Source organism: Gopherus evgoodei, chromosome 13 (genome assembly GCF_007399415.2).
Source record: "Gopherus evgoodei ecotype Sinaloan lineage chromosome 13, rGopEvg1_v1.p, whole genome shotgun sequence".
NCBI classification, from domain to species: Eukaryota; Metazoa; Chordata; order Testudines; family Testudinidae; genus Gopherus; species Gopherus evgoodei.
Window position 1 is genome coordinate 32,668,514 of NC_044334.1, and position 18,281 is coordinate 32,686,794.

Here is an 18,281-nt window from a genome sequence, read left to right on the forward strand (position 1 = left end):
GCTGGAATTTACTGGCCAGAGCTGCTAGGGCTCCTATTTCCCCATGCCCTCCACAGCTCCATTGTGAGATGCCAGGAATCAGGCCTGGCATTGCTCCAACACCAAGAATTGTTGGCTCCTGGCTGTTTCACTCCCTGATCTTTTGTACCTCTCTGCTGTAATCAAGCCTGTTTCTGGGTTGGGATGAAGCTAGAAATGTCTTTGGCTGTTTGCAGTGGGGGCCAAGGAGATGGTTCCCCTCTGCAGATGCCCCCCCCTGCTCTTTCCTTTCCCCCTAGTAGTGCCAGAACATGACTGTGCAGCAATGGGAGGGGAATAGTGGATGAAGAGCAGGCCCCCATGTCTGTGCATGGGAACTGGCAGCTGCAAGATGGAGCCCCACTTCCTCAAATGTTGCAAAACCAGACTTACAAATTCTGCTATGCTGGAGACCTCTTACCCCTCCACAGGACCAGTTCAGCACAGGCAAGTTTCCCTGTGCCATCCCACCCATCAAACTCATCCTTCCTCCCTCTCAGAGCTGGCCTGCTGGGTGAGAGACTTGCTTTTCATCGCCTTTGGCCTCTGTACTGACAGAGGTAATACCAGCTGAGACCTAGCCACCCACCCCCTGAGGGACGGTCTAAGCCTCGTTAACTCATTTCTTAGCAGCAGCCATCAGTCATGACTGACCTGTGACAAATTTGGACCAGTGATCTAGATGTGGACAATTCATCATTCTATTCATTCTCAATCCTCTGCACCATCCAGTTTCCACGCAAATTCCAATTGGTGTCATGGAAACTTTCTAATGCTGAGTCTAGTTCAATACCTGTAATTGTTCAACTTTGTTACTGGTGCCAGGGGGCCATGCTGAGATTGCTCAATTAGGGCAGACTGCAAAGAATGGGGCAGACAATCACCAAAACTGGTGATTATTCTAATACTTAGATTCACCAAGTCAGCAACAAAACAGCTACACTACATTCCTGGTTACCCAGAAGCCAGAACAGTTCTCTTAAAGCAACCCAGCCTTGAGCTCCTACCCAGACAGCCAAGTCAAATATGATGAGGATTATTGAAAATCTTCTTAATCGTATTAAAAGTTCTACCAGTCCCAAAGGATTGGACACATTATCCCCCCAGGTAAATGAATTTTTCAAATCTTACCCAAATATCTGCTTACAGCCAATTCTTCTTAACTAAACTAAAATCTATTAAAAAAGAAAGTTACACATACAGATCTGAATAAAGTTCTTTGGTCAGTTTTATAGTAGAGATGGTGAGCTTTTGAGTTGCAAAGAGTTTGTTCCAGAATCAGTTCATCAAGTTATAGTCCAATATCCAACATCAGGGCAATCCAGAATGGAACTAGAGACCACAGTCTTGCAACTCAGACTTTCCCTGATGAAACTTAAGTAGATCTAAGGTGACAGTATCAGGGCCCAAGCATTCTTTTATAGACCACTGGCAGGTTATGATAGCCTCTTGACAGCAGATATTCCTTGGGTGAAGAATAGTTGCTTAGAAATAGAATTACTTATTTCCTATGTATACACAGGTAACTAGTTGCATTCATCAGCATAAGGTAAGTCTCCATGAAGCAGTTCATAGACAGTTTACTACAGACTTTAAAGAGAAATACAGGTTTCATCAAAATGCTAATATTCCCTTTTGATCTCTGAATCAATAGATCGTGGAATCATAGAATCTCAGGGTTGGAAGGGACCTCAGCAGGTCATCTAGCCCAACCCCCTGCTCAAAGCAGGACCAGTCCCAGACAGATTTTTGTCCCAGATCCCTAAATAGACTGAACTCACAACCCTGGGTGTAGCAGGCCAGTGCGCAAACCACTGAGCTATGCCTCCTGCTCCCAACCTGACCCCTCTGTTTACATGTTTAACATCTAAGAAGATATAAGTAAACACAATTAGTATCACCTCTAATTCTCTAACCGTACAGATTTTCATTTCAAAGCTCTAGTCTATTTAACATGAATTGGCCCTAATTACCATGTCTCTAAAGGTTAAATTATTCTAATTTAGCCTGTGAGCTGCTTAACCCTTTCTGGACTTGTTACATTATCCAAATTGCTATATTTTCCATGAGATGCAACATTTCATCTCCTGTAAGGCTGCTTTTATTAATCATTATATATGGGAAGCACCAGACAGGCACTGGTCTCCTTGCTGGGAGACCTCAGTTCTCTTCCTGGCTCTGAATGATTTGTTGTGAAACTTCAGACAAGCCGTTTCCCCTTCTCTGTGCCTCAGTTTCCTAAAAGGAGACTTCACTTTGTGAAGCAATTTGAGATTTACAGATGATACTCTGAGTGTTACGGACTTGCTGTTTTTCTCACACAGCTGCCTACTATCTACTCTGTTCCTTGGCTTCCATTCTTCCTTCCTTTGTTTTTATCCCAGAAATTCCCAGGGGAAATCCTGCTCTGATCAAATGCCTGAACATGGAGCTCTTGAGACTCAGCCAGGATCTGTCGGAGGAGCTGAACCCCAGTGTGTATTTGGCCCTTCGTCTTTCTGCTGACCACAGTCTGGAGAAAGAGGCCCAGTACCTCCAGAGACTGAAGAATGTCTTCCAGCCCAGTGCCAGCAGGTATGGCCAATGGAGCCCAAATCCCACCATCAAGAGTGGAACAAGGAGCAGGGCCCCTCTATATCTTGCCACTTGCATTCTAGATGAACACGCTCTCCTCCCTGCCTTTCTTCCTGTCATGGGCTCCTCTCAACGGGGCTGGCTTTCTGCTCACTTGTGAGTGGTGACCTCCCATGTTTGCCCCAGGATCCTGTGCCCCAGTTGCACCAGGGGAGGTGCCCAGACAGTGTGAGGGTGGGCATGGCTCTCTGCTGATTTACTATTGGCATGAGGCTGGATGCATTTACGGGCTCCTGTCAGGTACACAAAAGCACAGGGCTATGGTCACTCAGGCCCCAAACTCTGCTAGGGATCTTGAGAGACGCCACTGTCCCAGAGCTGGTGTTTGCTGCCCTGGGGACACAGCTTCCCTTAGCCTCAGGGGGGCTTGGGGCATGTGTGGGAAGGAGAAGCCATGTGGTGAGTATTTGGCTTGTTATCACCTCAGCTCCAAAGCAGGTGGCCAACAGAAGCAGCCCAACACAGGCCGCCTGGCTCTGTACCTCCTAGCACTGCGGGCTGCCTGCCAGGACATGGAGAGGCTCCTGGAGAGGCGGCTGGTGACCCGGTTGAAGCACCATCTGCACAAGGAGAAGGAGCAGATAGGTAAGAGGGTGCTGCTCGAGGCTGGCACCAATGGCAACTGCAGAGAGTGGCAGGAAGCTGCCTGGGGTGGTATGCAGCATCTCTGGAATGCTTCCCAGCTCAGTGTCTTTGCCGGAGAACAGGAGTCAGTGGAACACTAGTTCTCTGCTCACAGCTCAGATCCAGTGGCAATATCCCTCCTGGGCCATTCATAACAAAGAGCCACGCTGGGAACACCAGGAAGCATTTGTCCACCTCCACCTCCAACTCAGTATGCACCAGGGTGAGGATCAGAAGTGTGGGCAGTGGCTTGGAACTGGTACAGCAAGCTTGTAATCCATCCAATGGGGTGCAATGAGAGAAGCCCCCAGTGCAGAATCCCAGGATATGGAGGGGGGAGGGATGACTTGTGCTGGGGGGATGGGAACACATGCTGCTTTTTTCGTCCTGATTCCTTTCTCCTGCTTACAGCTTTCAAAAGGAATGGCCGCCCCATCACCAGTTACTACCAGTACAGCCTGGGGGTCTTGGCCCTGTGTGTCCATGGCAAGAAGATCGACTCCCATGTGATCCAGAAGCTCCTGAATGCTGAGCAGCACAACAAGTTCACGCATGGCAGCAAGCTCTCTGTGGGTACGTGCTTGTCGGCATGGTCCTCTGTGCCGGCTCCTCAGGCTAGCCGGCCTTCCTGCCATGGCTGGAGACAGCACAGCCTTTGCATTTCCCTTGGGATGTACATGCAAGTCAGCTCCCTCCGAGAGGGGTTTGGTTTCTCCCATTCTCAGCTCTGTGCTCCAGCCCCACAAGGCCATAGCTCCACTGAAGTCGCTTGGGCAGGGGTGGTTCTCCTTGTAATCCCTTCTCCTGCTCTTCCTCACACAGACACCACGGCCATGGCAGGCTTGGCCTTTGCCTGCCTGAAGCAGGCCAACCTCTATGAACCCAAGCTAGTGGCAGCAATCAGCCTGGCTGTCCAGAGAGTGACGAACAGGATTCTCCAGGCTCAGACCACCAGGGGCACCTTCGGCAACATCTTCAGTAGCCCACTGGCCATGCAGGTGGGGAGAGCGGGTTTCTGGAGCACGTCCTCCTCCTGCATGGCTTGCAGGATCCCAGCATTGCCAGCTTCCTGTAGAGTAGCCCTTTGTTCTGGAGAAGCCCTCTGAGGCTATGTCTGCACTGCACACACAGCCCATGGGACACCCACACTGCAAAGAAGGACCCAAATCTCAGAGCCTGGGTCAGCTGACTTGGCTCATCCTGTGCTGGAACCTGAGCTCTGAAACCTGGCAAGGGGGTGGGTCTGACAGCCTGAGCTGCACGTCTACACAGCTGTTGTCAGGCCGGTAGCACATATCCTGCGAGCCCAAGTCAACTGACCCGGGCTCTGTAGCTGTAGCTTTGGTGTTTCCAAGTCCATGCTTGAATGTCCACACAGCACTGTGAACCTGGGCTTACTGCTTCTGGACTCATATCTCAGCCATGCTACTGCAACCATGCTGCACTACGCAGAGCTTCTGACTGGTGTCTATGGCTTGAGCTCCCTCCACACTGCAAAGTGACAGGGTTTGGACCTGAGTTGCAGCAGGACTTGGGTGCTGACCCACCCCCCAGCAGGGTCCTAGGACCTGGGCCCTGGGCACTTGCTGACCAAAGTCAGACTGATTTGTGGGTGGATGAAGGGGCGCTTGGGCTCAAATCTGAGTCAGAGCCCAGGCTCTGTGTGCAGTGTAGACATACCCTGAGTCACCTGCTTGTCCATCACCATGACCTCTGTCCTGCCCCATCTTCTTACCATACAGAGTACAAACTGGTTTAAAGGGACATTGTCCCTTTAAAAACATAGGACCTGGGTCAGGTCTCACACTGATGTTCTGCTTCAGTGGAGTTACTCCTGATCTACACCAGCATCTGGCTGATGTAGGTTTTTTCCCAATGTCCTTGTCTGATTTAGTACAGAGGTCAGCAAATCAAATCCAGTCTTTATCACCAGGCTAGCTAGGTTTCTGGGATCTCTTAGCCTCACTCCTTGCTGGAAGGCGGCCGCCTCTGGGGTGGAAGGCAGCTGCTCTTTAGCAATCTCCATCATCACTGCACAGTCACTTAAGACAGGAAATTAAGAACTATTTCAATTGATCCTGAAGTGGGAAGAATGATCCCATGTTGGAATTTGGAGACCCTGGAGTTAACAGATTTCACTCTGAGAAAGTGTCAGTCAGTGTGTGAGGGTCACAAGCAGAAAGGGCTTTGGTTTGATGTCTCATCAGTTTGTTTGCTTTTTGCACTTAGCTCAGCTCAGAGAGAAAAACTACTTGGTGGATTGTGCTTCCTGGTTGTCCTGCACTAGCGCATGGCCAGCCAGCCTCTCTGAGTTTCTAATGTAGGGCAAGCAGCGGTGAAATTGAAAACCTAGTTTTATTTGAATCTTTTCTGAGTGCCAGGCCGACATTACTTGGCAATGCTCCTTTAATGGAAAGCACTCCTAATGATGGTGAGTAGGACTCTGCCTCTTTCACAGAGGTTGTGGAAGTCATGGATTTCATGATTTTCTGTGACTTCTGCAGTGGCCAGTGTGGCTGAACCCAGGGCTGCCCAAGCAGCTGGCCTCGGGGACCAATTGAGCAGCAGTCCCAGGGGTGCAGCTTGGTGCCAGCAGCGGCAGGTGAGCAGCCCAGCAGCCAGCTGGAACAGCCCCAGCAGCAGGCCCCAGGGACCACCTGAGCTATTAGCTGTAAGCGTGTTTGGCACATGTGGGACAGTCACTCACCCCAGGGATAATACCACCTCAGACCCCCCGGTTCTCTTCCCCCACATGTTAAAGTGTGTCAGGCTGACGCTTCACCCCATGCAGATGTTACTATCCTGCCCCTCCTCTTACAGTGACATGCTCAATTTTATCCTGGCCCCACATCCTGCCCTGGGTGGGAGCAAACAGAGCAGGTGTTGGCCCACGCAACTCATGTGAAGGGAAGTAGCTGCCTTGCCAGGGGTGTTGCCCGCCAGATGCTTCACTTTCCCCTGTAGTTGGCTTTGACGCGGGGGGTCAGCTGTTTGAAATGGGGCTTCTCTCACTTCCTCTGAACCCTTCCTGTTAGCTCTTGATCGCCACCAGGATGAGCAAGAAGCCAGTGTGTCCCAAAGGCATGGATGCCCTGTTGGGGAGCCTGGAACAGGGTCACTTCCAGAACCCCATGATCATGTCCCAGCTGCTGCCCGTACTGGATGGCAAGAGCTACCTGGATATTGCCACCATGGAGTGCCAGGCAGAGCAAGGTAACAGGAAGGACAGGGATGCTAGAGTGAGGGGCAGGGTTTGGGGGCCCTGGATCCCATGCCTAGTTGCAGATCCCACCAAGAGGAAGGGAAGGGGTGAGGCTGGAGTTACAGTCACTGCAACAGGGGCCTTTGAGGAAAGGAGCTAGGGTGGAGAAATCCCAGGAGCCCAGCAAACATGCCCAGAGAAGGAGGACTAGGACAGCAGGTTGTCATGCTAGGGCTCCCCACAGGGGTCTGGACATAGGCGCTGACTCTGTGGGTGCTCCGGGGCTGGAGCACTCACAGAGAAAAATTGACGGGTGCAGAGCACCCACTGGCAGGTCCTCGACCCGCCCCCCTGCCCCAGTTCACCTCTTCATCGTGTTTCTCCCCCCTCCCTCCCAGCGCATGTGCCACAAAACAGCTGTTTGTGCAGCAAGTCTGGGAGGGAGGATGGAGGAGGAGTAAGGCAGCGTGCTTCGGTTCGAGGCGGGGCCAAGGCAGGGATTTGGAGAGGGATCCAATGGGGCAGGGAGGGGGCAGAGGCAGGGCTGGGGCCGGGTGTGGGGGTGCGAGCACCCACCGGCACCAACAAAATCTGGTGCCAGTGGGTCTGCATGACACTTGGTGCTTTGGACAGCCTCTTCCCTCTTTCTCAGACACTTTGGAGCTAGACACCCAGTGCCCAGGAGCCAGGACAGTAATTCTGGGGACCAAGATGATCATTGTTCAGCTGGCTGTGGAGCACCCTCCGAACCCTGAGACGCTGTACAACCACTCCATCCAGGTGCTCTCTGGGTCCTCCCTCCAGGACATGCTGAGAACCGCTGCAGAGCAGGGCCCTGGGCATTTCACGTGAGAGCCTCCTGCTTGTGCTGGGAACAAACTGATGGGGAGGCCTGGGAAGAGGAGCACGCCGCCTTCTAAAGGGGCTGGGGGAGGCAGGCAGTCCAGGGCATGCCCACCCACAATGCTAGCAGGGAATCTGCTTGCACACCGCCAGGACTAACGCTAGGAAGAGTAGCCCAGGGCCCAGGCCTGTAAGGCAGAGCTCCTTGATTCTGTTCCTGGCTCTGACACTCATTCACCGTGTGTCCTTGGATAAGTTGCTTTCCCTCTCTGTGCCTCAGTTCCCCCTGCCCTGCTCCTGTAATATGGGGACGATCACACCCACCAACCTGCTGTGAAGTGATGAGACCCTTCGGTGCCATGAGCTGTTAGTTCAGTAACAACAGTGTCCCGTACTCCTCCTGGGCCTGGTCTGGATTTTCCAGACCCCCTCAGGGATTCCAGACAGTTACCAGGTGTCAGATTCTTCCGACAGTTCTGGGACATCCATCACTATGAAACAATCCCTCTGTGCTTGAATAGGTCGTAGTTTCTGTAGGGATCTACTGGGTATGTGGGGAAAGTCTGTACAAGTGGGATGATCCTGAAGGGAGAGTAACAGGGTCTCCCCAAACCTGGCATCTGCCTCAGTTTCCCCACTCTTGTGCTAGCTGGCAGACTAACTCAACAGCCAGCACATTGAGGAAGCTATCTCCAGTATCAGCATTTCATTCCCTTCTCCAAGGCAGGGATTTATTGTTCACACAAACTCAGTGTAACATCAGTCCAGATAGGTGAACTAGGCCCTGCCATCTGATGCCTCCTAAGGCTTCTGCCTCGGGGGGTTTTGCTGCTGCCAGCACCCCCGGGATCCCCAGCCAGGTCTCTTCCCCTGGCTGGTGTGGCCAATTCCCTTCCAGCTCTGTTTTCCGGCCCAGGGTCTCGTGCAGGTGCCTCTCTGCAGTGCTGCTTGTTGGCCTTTTATCTCACCTGCGGGAAGGCAGCTAGTTGTTCATAGGTGGGGACTACACCCAGCACTTCCCTGTGACGAGGAGGTTTGGCCCCAGGTGCAGCAGTGTGTGGTCAGGACTGTGCTCCTAGCCCGTTAGTCCCTGTGAAAGGGCCCTGGTGTGGGGACCTGCTGCTGCTGCCTGAGTGGAACCAAAGTAGAAACAACCTGCTCTCTGCTCTGCCTGGAGATCACATCTCCTCTTCTTCCCCTTCAACTCTAGGTTTGAAACCCAGAACACCTTGCATGGTCCATTTTTAGCTGCAGTGATGGGGGTGAAAGCCAGCAATGGAGAGCGGAGATACTGGCAACTCCTCCAGGCCCCAGACACCAGTCTTCAGAAAGGTGAGGGAAGCAGCTTGTGGGAAACAGTGCAGTCTGGCACCTTGCGTGGGCAGCGTGTGCCTGGGGGGGCTACGTGAGGGGCCGGGCTACGTGTGTGGGTAGGTCAGTGCTGTTTGAAACTCAGGTAGATGTACCCATGGCAGCATTGCTACACAGAGCAGTGTAGATGCGGTGCCGTGGGCGGCAGCAATGTGAATAGGGAACCAGGGATCCAGGCTGGCTTGGTGAGCCTGTGCTGAAGCTCCTGCCACAGACACTACCCTGCACTGTGTTTGTAGCAATGCTAGTGCAGGTAAAGCTAGCAAGAACAGGTCTGCCTGAGCTGCAGTCACACCGTTTGATTGCAAGGTAGACCTGCCCTGTGTCCCAGACAGATTAGCCCACTTCAGAGATGTGTGGTTGCTGCTAGCATTGCAGCACAGCTGGCACTGGGGAGGGAAGTGGATTCCATTCTGGCTCACAAATCATCAACAAATCCCACCCTCAGAGACCCCTGGGCTGCCCCACTGAGGACAGTGGCTTGTTTCAGGGGGCTCCTTAAGCCCACCCATCCCATAAATAGTGCCTGCCATCACCAGTGGCTTGTATCCCGGGGCAGATGTGAAGCAGACTGGGCGTATAGGAACAGGTAGCTACGCAGGTGGCTTGAGATGCAATAATACCTCTTCGGGGAACCTAAATAGGCTGATAGGATTCAGAGTGGCAGCTGTGTTAGTCTGTATCAGCAAAAACAACAAGGAGTCCTTGTGGCACCTTAGAGACTAACAAATTATCTCAGCAAGGTGGGCCAGACTCGCTGTAGGCCGATGGCACAGAAGGGGCCTGGGGGAAGATAAAGGAGCACATGGGTGCCCTTGGTGAGGGCCCCGGTGTCACAACTGGGGCTAGGGAAGTCCAGCCTAGTGGTTGGAGCAGGCTGGTCAGCATCCAGGAACAGCACCAAAGGTCAGAGCTGGGCTCAGAAACCAGAGCAGGAGTCCGAGAGCGAGCCACGTGGCAGGTCTGTCACTACGGCTGGCAGGGAAGCCCCCTTTGTATAGACACTTCCTGGAACTCTGCCTGGGCTTATCTAGGGGGCCCGGACCAATCAAAGGCCACAAGAGAAGTTGTTAGTTTGGCCTGCTGTGAGGGCTCTAGCATAGCTGCTGAGTAGTGGCATGGAGATATCGGCCTTCCTGCAGACCTTGGGTCTAGCCCCACAGAGTCTCTTACCCGGCAAGCATCATATAAGGCCTCTGCCCTCTAGTGAACAGAGGGAGGCAGCTGCTGTCCCCAGTCCCTGTAACTGGGGGGGGACTAAGGTCCTATTCGGCATGGGACCCACTCACCAATCCTAGACATCAGCTAATCTCATGCTGAGACTGACTAACCTGTAGCTTCAGCCTGGCTGTGGGCTCAGCACTAACTCACTGCCTCCTGCCCAAAAGAAGCCCAGTGCTGCAGAGAAGCCTGCCTGCTGCCTGAGACCTCAGTCCAAGGAGAGAGGCCTTCCCTAATGGGAAATGTCTTTGCTGGAGCAGTAGTGCCACCCATTCAGCTAAGCCCAGGGACTGGGTCCTTTGTGGAAATCCCAAGGGAAACATCCAGTATCCACATTTCCTGTTTGGAAACAAGCAGAATGAATTTAACCAGGACACCCCTCCCCCCCACCCCACCCCGCTCAGCACATCCGTAGCAGGTGGGCAGGTTGAGATTGCAAGGGCAATAGAACTGGGTAGGGGCAATACAAGCAGGCTGGAGGGTACTGTACAGAGAATGGGAATGTGTGAAGTGTAAGGCTAAGCATGGTCACACCCCTCCAAATACACAGAGCCAGGGGCCTGGCGAGTTGGGAACAACAGAAGTGTGTTGCTCAGGTTGTGTCACACACTCAGCCCAGCAGCAGTCTGTCCTATCTCAGGGACTCTTCCTGCCCTGCCACCCCCACAAACATGACACAGTTCTGCGGCAATCTGGAAGCCTGCTTCTGCGTCTCCGACTCAAAGAATACTTTCAAGATAACACTGAACAGCATATTGGTACCCTCCCACCAACAGCACAAGAAGAAGAACTCCACATGGACTCCTCCTGAGGGTTGAAATGACAGTTTGGACCTATACATAGAATGCTTCCGCCGACGTGCACAGGCAGAAATTGTGGAAAAACAACATCGCTTGCCTCATAACTAAGTCGTGCAGAACGCAATGCCATCCACAGCCTCAGAAACCACCCTGACATTATAATCAAAGAGGCTGATAAAGGAGGTGCTGTTGTCGTCATGAACAGGTCTGACTACCAAAAGGAGGCTGCCAGACAAGTGTCCAATACCAAATTCTACAGGCCACTTCCCTCAGATCACACTGAGGAATACACTAAAACTGCACCATATACTCAGGACACTCCCTACATAACACTGGAACAAATCAACATACCCTTAGAGCCCCGACCAGGGTTATTCTATCTACTACCCAAGATCCACAAACCCGGAAATCCTGGAGGCCCCATCATCTCGGGCATTGGCTCTCTCACTGAAGGACTGTCTGGATATGTGGACTCTCTACTCATACCCTATGCCACCAGCACTTCCAGCTATCTCCATGACACCACTGATTTCCTGAGAAAACTACAATGCATTCGTGACCTTCCAGAAAACACCATCCTAGCCACCATGGATGTAGAGGCTCTCTACACGATCATCACACACACAGATGGAATACAAACTGTCAGGAACAGTATCCCTGATGATGCCACAGCACAATCGGTTGCTGAGCTCTGTGCCTTTATCCTCATACACAACTATTTCAAATTTGACGATATATACCGTCAGATCAGTGGCACCGCTATGGGCACATACATGGCCCCACGATATGCCAACATTTTTATGGCTGACCTGGAACAACACTTCCTCAGCTCTCATCCACTCACACCCCTTCTCTACCTATGCTACATTGATGACATCTTCATCATCTGGACCCATGGGAAGGAGAGACTGGAAAAATTCCACCATGATTTCAACAGCTTCCACCCCACCATCAACCTCAGCCTGGACTAATCTACACGGGGGGTCCACTTCCTAGACACCACAGTGCAAATAAGTGATGGTCACGTTAACACCACCCTATACTGAAAACTGACCACTATGCCTACCTTCATGCCTCCAGCTTCCATCCTGGGCACATCACATGATCCATTGTCTACAGCCAAGCACTGAGGTACAACCACATCTGCTCCAACCCCTCAGACAGGGACCAACACCTACAAAATCTCCACCAAGCATTCTCAAAACTACACTACCCGCACAAGGAAATAAGAAAACAGATCAACAGAGCCAGACATACCCAGAAGCCTCCTACTACAAGACAAGCCCAAGAAAGAAACCAAGAGAACTCCACTGGCCATCACATACAATCCCCAGCTAAAACCCCTCCAACACATCATCGGGGATCTACAACCCATCCTGGACAATGATCCCTCACTTTCACAGGCCTTGGGAGGCAGGCCAGTTCTCGCCCACAGACAACCTGCCAACCTGAAGCATATTCTCACCAGTAACTGCACACCGCACCATAGTAACTCTAGCTCAGGAACCAATCCATGCAACAAACCTCGATGCCAACTCTGCCCACATATCTACACCAGCGACATCATCACAGGACCTAACCAGATCAGCCACACCATCACCGGTTCTTTCACCTGCATGTCCACCAATGTAATATATGCCAGCAATGCCCCTCTGCTGTGTACATCGGCTAAACTGGACAGTCCCTATGGAAAAGGATAAATGGACACAAATCAGATATTAGGAATGGCAATATACAGAAACCTGTAGAACACTTCAATCTCCCTGCACACACAATAGCAGATTTAAAGGTAGCCATCCTGCAGCAAAAAAACTTCAGGACCAGACTTCAAAGAGAAACTGCTGAGCTTTGACACCATCAGCTCAGGATTAAACAAAGACTGAATGGCTAGCAACTACAAAAGCAGTTTCTCCTCCCTTGGTGTTTACACCTCAACTGCTGGAAGAGGGCCTCATCCTCCCTGATTGAACTAACCTCATTATCTGTAGCCTAATTCTTGCTTGCATATGTATACCTGCCTCTGGAAATTTCCACTACGTGAACCTGACGAAGTGGGTATTCACCCCCAAAAGCTCATGCTCCAATATGTCTGTTAGTCTATAAGGTGCCATAGGATTCTTTGCTGCTTTTACAGATCCAGACTAACAGGGCTACCCCTCTGATACTTAACACAGCTCAGAGATTTTGTGTGGCTTCAATCACCCTTCCTGATTTTGTACACTATATAAGAGGTCACACAACAGCTTTTCTATGAAAATAGATCCGGCCTCCCGTAGGGTTCTGTCAACTTTGGTTGGTTTGATATTTGTCATTAATACAGTGAAAATATTTATTTAAATGTTTTACATTAGCAGTTCTCAAACGTCCTTGGATTGTGACCCCTGTCTGACAACAAAAATTACTGCATAACCCCCGGGAGAGGGGACTGAACCATGAGTCTGCCTTGCAGGGGCACAGTCAAAGCCCAAGCCCCAGCACCCCTGGCTGGGGGGCAAAAGCCATAGCCCAAGGGCTTCAGCCTCATGCAGGGGGGCCTATAACCCTGAGCCCCACCACCAAGGGCTGAAGTCCTCAAGCTTAGCCTTTGGTCCTGGGCAGTGGGTCTTGGGCTTGAGCTTTGGCCCTGGGCCCCACAACCCACCTTGGGGTTCTCACCCACAGTTTGAGAACTGCTGTTTTACACCTTTAAGGTTCCCACGTGGCTGTGGTAAGGTCAGCCGGTAATGACTAGCTGGGAGGTTGCAATGATCAGCTGCTGGAGTTGGGGGTGTTTTGCAGTCACAGTATGGTGGCCTTGGTGCCACTAGCACTCAGAACTTCACACAGTAACAAACGTGTGCTGGTACTTGCAGTGTCTGATTGCAGAAGTCAGGGTGGGGTCATGGGTCTGTATAAGCAATTACTTGCCTTCAACATTTAAAAAACAAAAACAACCCATGGACTTTTTCCAACAAAAAAGCAACCCTCCAAGTTTCTGGCTTTCGGGGTGGGCTTTTTGCCAAAAAACACAAACAAAAAAGTTTGTTTTAGAAAAAGGCTATTTCTCCTTTAGAAAAAATTTTTTTAAACAAAAAATGGTGACCCCCGCTGCACTGGGGAGGTGCTCATTGACTGATCCTGTGGTACTGTCCTTAAAGACCCTGAGGAATGGGGCCTGTTCCTGTTGCAGGCTTCTCTATTCCTGATTAGCAGAGACACTTGTTTCTGGGCTGTAATCCTTGTTTTGGGGCCCTTCTCTCACTTTGGCATGGATAGCAGCCCTTCCAGGGAGCCAATGGGGCCAAGACCAGCCCAAAGACTGACTGATTAGTATGTCTGAACCCATGGCCTAAATGTGATCAACAACAGAGTGCGGAAAAAGGAGTAAAGACACTGGGCCTGGTGCCCTCTCACCCCAGGGAGAAGCAGGAGTGACAGCAGGATAAGATCACTGTATGTGAGAGGTGATGAAATTCAATGCTGATAAATGCAAAGTAATGCACATGGGAAAACATAATCCCAATAATGCATATAAAATGATGGGGTCTAAATTAGCTGTTACCACTCAAGAAAGAGATCTTGGAGTCACTGTGGATAGTTCTCTGAAAACATCTACTCAATGTGCAGCGTCAGTCAAAAAAAAAAAAGTGAACAGAATGTTGGGAATCATTAAGGAAGGGATAGCTTGGTTCTGAATAAATCCATAGTACGCCCATATCTTGAATACTGCTTGCAGATGTGGTTGCCCCATCTCACAAAAGATATATTGGAATTGGAAAAGGTTCAGAAAAGGGCAGCACAAATGATTGGGGGTATAGAACAGCTTCTGTATGAGGAGAGAATAACAAGACTGGGACTTTTCAGCTTGGAAAAGAGACGGCTAAGGGGAGATATGATAGAGGTCTATAAATTCATGATTGGTGTGGAGAAAGTAAATAAGGAAGTGTTATTTACTCATAACACAAGAACTACAGGTCACCAAATGAAATTTTAATAGGCAGATTTAAAACAAACAAAAGGAAGTATTTTTTCACATAATGCACAGTGAACCTGTGGAACTCCTTGCCAGATAATGTTGTGAAGGCCAAGACTATAACAGAGTTCAGAAAGAACTAGATAAATTCATGGAGGATAGGTCCATCAATGGCTTTTAGCCAGGAGGAGCAGGGATGATGGCCCTAGCCTCTGTTTGCCAGAAGCTGAGAATGGGCGATGGGATGGATCACTTGATGATTCCCTGTTCTGTTCATTCCCTGTGGGGCACCTGGCATTGGCCACTATTGGAAGACAGGGTACTGGGCTAGATGAACCTTTGGTCTGACCCAGTATGGCTGTTCTTATGACTCAGGCTCTCCCCGCCCCCCCAGTGCTGTTGAAGAAGGGGGAATGCTGCAATAGCTCATTAACATGCTGGTCCTTATCTGAGACTGAGCCATGCCTAGCAGATGGATAGACTTGTCTTCCAGGTTGTGCTGGGATCTGCCTCCCATGTGCCTTGGACAGCCCAGTAATCACCCTTCCTGTCCTGGCTGGCAGCAGTTGATATGCCTGGGCTACTGTCTGCCAAGCTATTTGGGTTTCCCTTATGCAGTCTCTTTCCATCTTGCCCCTGCGGGCTAGTCAAGCTCTCGCTTCCCATGGTAGATGCAATGCCCCCAGAGCTGGCACTCCTCTTTTCTATGGTGACTCTTGTGACAGGTTCAGTCACAGAGACCCTCTCAGTGAATTTACCTCTGAGCCCGTTTTCCCTGCCAGCTTGGGACTCCAGAACACGCAGCCCTGCTGCAACACAGACCCAGGTCTGGTCCATGCCCCCAAAGCTGCAGACTTTAACCGAAAACTGCTTAGCAGGTCACCTATCTCCAGCACCCAGACATCCAGTTCCCAATGGGATCCAAATACCAAATAAATCCTTTTTACTCTGTATAAAGCTTATACAGGGTAAATTCATAAATTGTCCACCCTCTATAACACAGAGAGAGGTGCACAGCTGTTTGCTCTCCCAGGTATTAATCACTTACTCTGGGTTTAACAGTAAATACAAGTGATCTTATTAAGTATTAAAAAAAAAAAAGGATTTAAGTGGTTCCAAGTAATAACAGACAGAACAAAGTAAGTTACCAAGCCAAATAAAACAAAACACACAAGTCTAAGTTTAATACATTAAGAAACTGGTTACAGGTAAATCTCGCCCTTAGAGATGTTCCCATAAGCTTCTTTCACAGACTTCTTCCTAGTCTGGGCCCAATCCTTTTCCCCTGGTACAATCCTTGTTAGTTCCAGCTCAAGTGGTAACTAGGGGCTTTCTTATGACTGGCCTTTGTTCTGTTCCACCCCCTTTTATATCTTTGGCACGAGGTGGGAATCCTTTGTCTCTCTCTGGGTTCCCACCCCTCCTTCTACATGGAAAAGCACCAGATTAAAGATAGGTCCTGTGAGATCCCAGCCTTCGTTCTTCCAGCTCTTCCCTGCATGTACCCAGGAAGGCTACAAGTAAACAGAGCCGTTCACAACCAATTGTCCTACTTAATGGAAGCCATCAAGATTCCAAGCCACCATTAATGGCCCACACTTTGCATAATTACAATAAGACTTCAGAGTAATACTTTATATTTCTAGCTTCAGAGGCAAGAATGATACATTCATACAAATAGGGTGAACACGCTCAGTAGATTGAAAGCTTTGTAATAATACCTTACAAGAGACCTTTTGTATAAAGCATATTCCAGTTACATTATATTCACACTCTTAAGCATATTTCCATAACATGGAGTGAAACATCACGACTCCACAATGTCGCCCCTTTGGGGCTCAGCTACTGCTCTGGGCTCCATCTTATCGAGAAGGATGGTCCAATGGTTAGAGCACTAAACTAGGACTCGGGAGACCAGAGTTCAGTTCTCTTGGGCTGGTCACTCGCTCTGTGCCTCAGTTCCTCACCTGTACAATGGGAATAATAGCACAGCCCTGCCTTGCAGGGTGATGGGAGCATAAATACATTAGATATTGTGAGGTGTCAGACACTACAGTGAAGGGATGGATAAGCACATTAGGCAGATCCTCCACGCACATGAGCCAACACCCAGGAAATCATTCTCAGTGCCTCCTCCATGAGGATTGGTACCAAACCCCAAGGAAGCCGACTGTGGGGTAGTGGCTCTTGCTCCTAATTTAGCCGTGCTGCATGAGTTCCTTAATCTGTGCCCAGGGTGCTGCTTCTGACTCATGGACTTGTGCTCTGCTGTCTTGTTTTGTAGGCATCTCTGACTACCACCCTCAGGACGGAGAGTCCATCATCCTGAAGTTTAGCCCCTGGTAGAAGGCCTGCTGCCTGCCTTCCAGCTCCCTGCCCCACCTCAATCCACAGTGAACTCTCTGTGTGTGTCTCTCTCTCTACCCCAGAAGCAGGAGGTCTCAGCTAGAAAGAGCAGCATATGCCTGTCAGCCTGCGAGCCCTGTGCCCACAGAGTGGCATCTTCCTCCTCACAAACTGAAGTCCATAATGCAAGTCCCTGGCCTCCTGTCAGAGTGTGTGTATGTGTGTGTGTCTATCTGTCAAAAGGGGCAAATTCCCTCCTGCCCTGGAGACGTGTTCTGCTGTGGATCAGCCACAACCATCCACTCAATGGAAACTAACCATGTCAGGGAGTGGGGAGCAGCAGGTTTGGTGTAAATGAAAAACCTTGAATATGATGACACATGCATCTGAGGAAGTGGGTATTCACCCAGGAAAGCTCATGCTCCAAAACGTCTGTTAGTCTATAAGGTGCCACAGGATTCTTTGCTGCTTTTACAGATCCAGACTAACACGGCTACCCTCTGATATATGATGACACAGTGCATCATAATTCTGATTTTCTAATGCAGCTTTAACCCTTGCTGTGCTGTGACTGTCTAAACTGCCACCCAATGAGTACATAGGAGGATGTGTCTGCATCCTTCTGCTGGACACACTTTGCTTCCCAGAGGCCCACTGTACCAGTGCCCTGGTGTGACTGGGCTCCTGGGGATTCTCTAGACTGCACCCCTCTATATAGCAGTCACTGCACAGCTCGCAGGCCAGGGATTCCATCCCTGCTCCCTCCCAAATTTTTGAAGCAACAGAACTGCTGCTGTGACGAAAGGATGTGGCTGATATCTCTGCTGTCTGGAGAGCAGTGGGTGGGAACCTGGCCCCTGTGCCAACGGGAGATGGTGCCCCCATGCAGCCACTCTCCCTCAGTCTGACATTTGGATCTGAAATGATTAAAGCTTTGATTGCAAACCTGACCTTCTAGTTCATTTTTTGGCCATTACCCAGAGCACCCGGGTCTCTGAGCCAGGCCTAGACTCTCAGCACAGAGCTGCCTTCAGGTTCTGGGCATTGTCCTGTGGGTTTGCATCATTCCCTACAACCAGTGGACAGTTCTGTTCTCCTGGGTGACTAATCACCAGTTTGATTTTTATCTATTATTTGTATGGTTGTAGTACCTAGGTCCCCCAGTCATGGACCAGGACCACATTCTGTTTGCCAGAAGCTGGGAATGGGTGACAGTGGATGGATCACTTGAGTATCTGTTCTGTTCATTCCCTCTGGAGCACCTGGCACT

General features: G+C 50.4%; 1 protein-coding gene across 7 annotated transcripts in view; it reads left to right on the forward strand.

The window, feature by feature from the left end:
- TCN2 (transcobalamin 2) overlaps positions 1-17,961 on the forward strand; it is a 30,274-nt gene extending 12,313 nt beyond the window's left edge. For all 7 annotated transcript variants that reach the window (XM_030582462.1, XM_030582457.1, XM_030582456.1 and 4 more), the window contains 8 exons: positions 2,403-2,592; positions 3,080-3,237; positions 3,688-3,849; positions 4,099-4,274; positions 6,312-6,489; positions 7,131-7,326; positions 8,532-8,653; positions 16,950-17,961. In XM_030582462.1, the coding sequence (XP_030438322.1) occupies positions 2,403-2,592; positions 3,080-3,237; positions 3,688-3,849; positions 4,099-4,274; positions 6,312-6,489; positions 7,131-7,326; positions 8,532-8,653; positions 16,950-17,011 (1,244 nt within the window). In that variant the 3' untranslated portion in view covers positions 17,012-17,961. The remainder of the gene's footprint in view (positions 1-2,402; positions 2,593-3,079; positions 3,238-3,687; positions 3,850-4,098; positions 4,275-6,311; positions 6,490-7,130; positions 7,327-8,531; positions 8,654-16,949) is intronic.
- Positions 17,962-18,281: the final 320 nt, after the last annotated feature.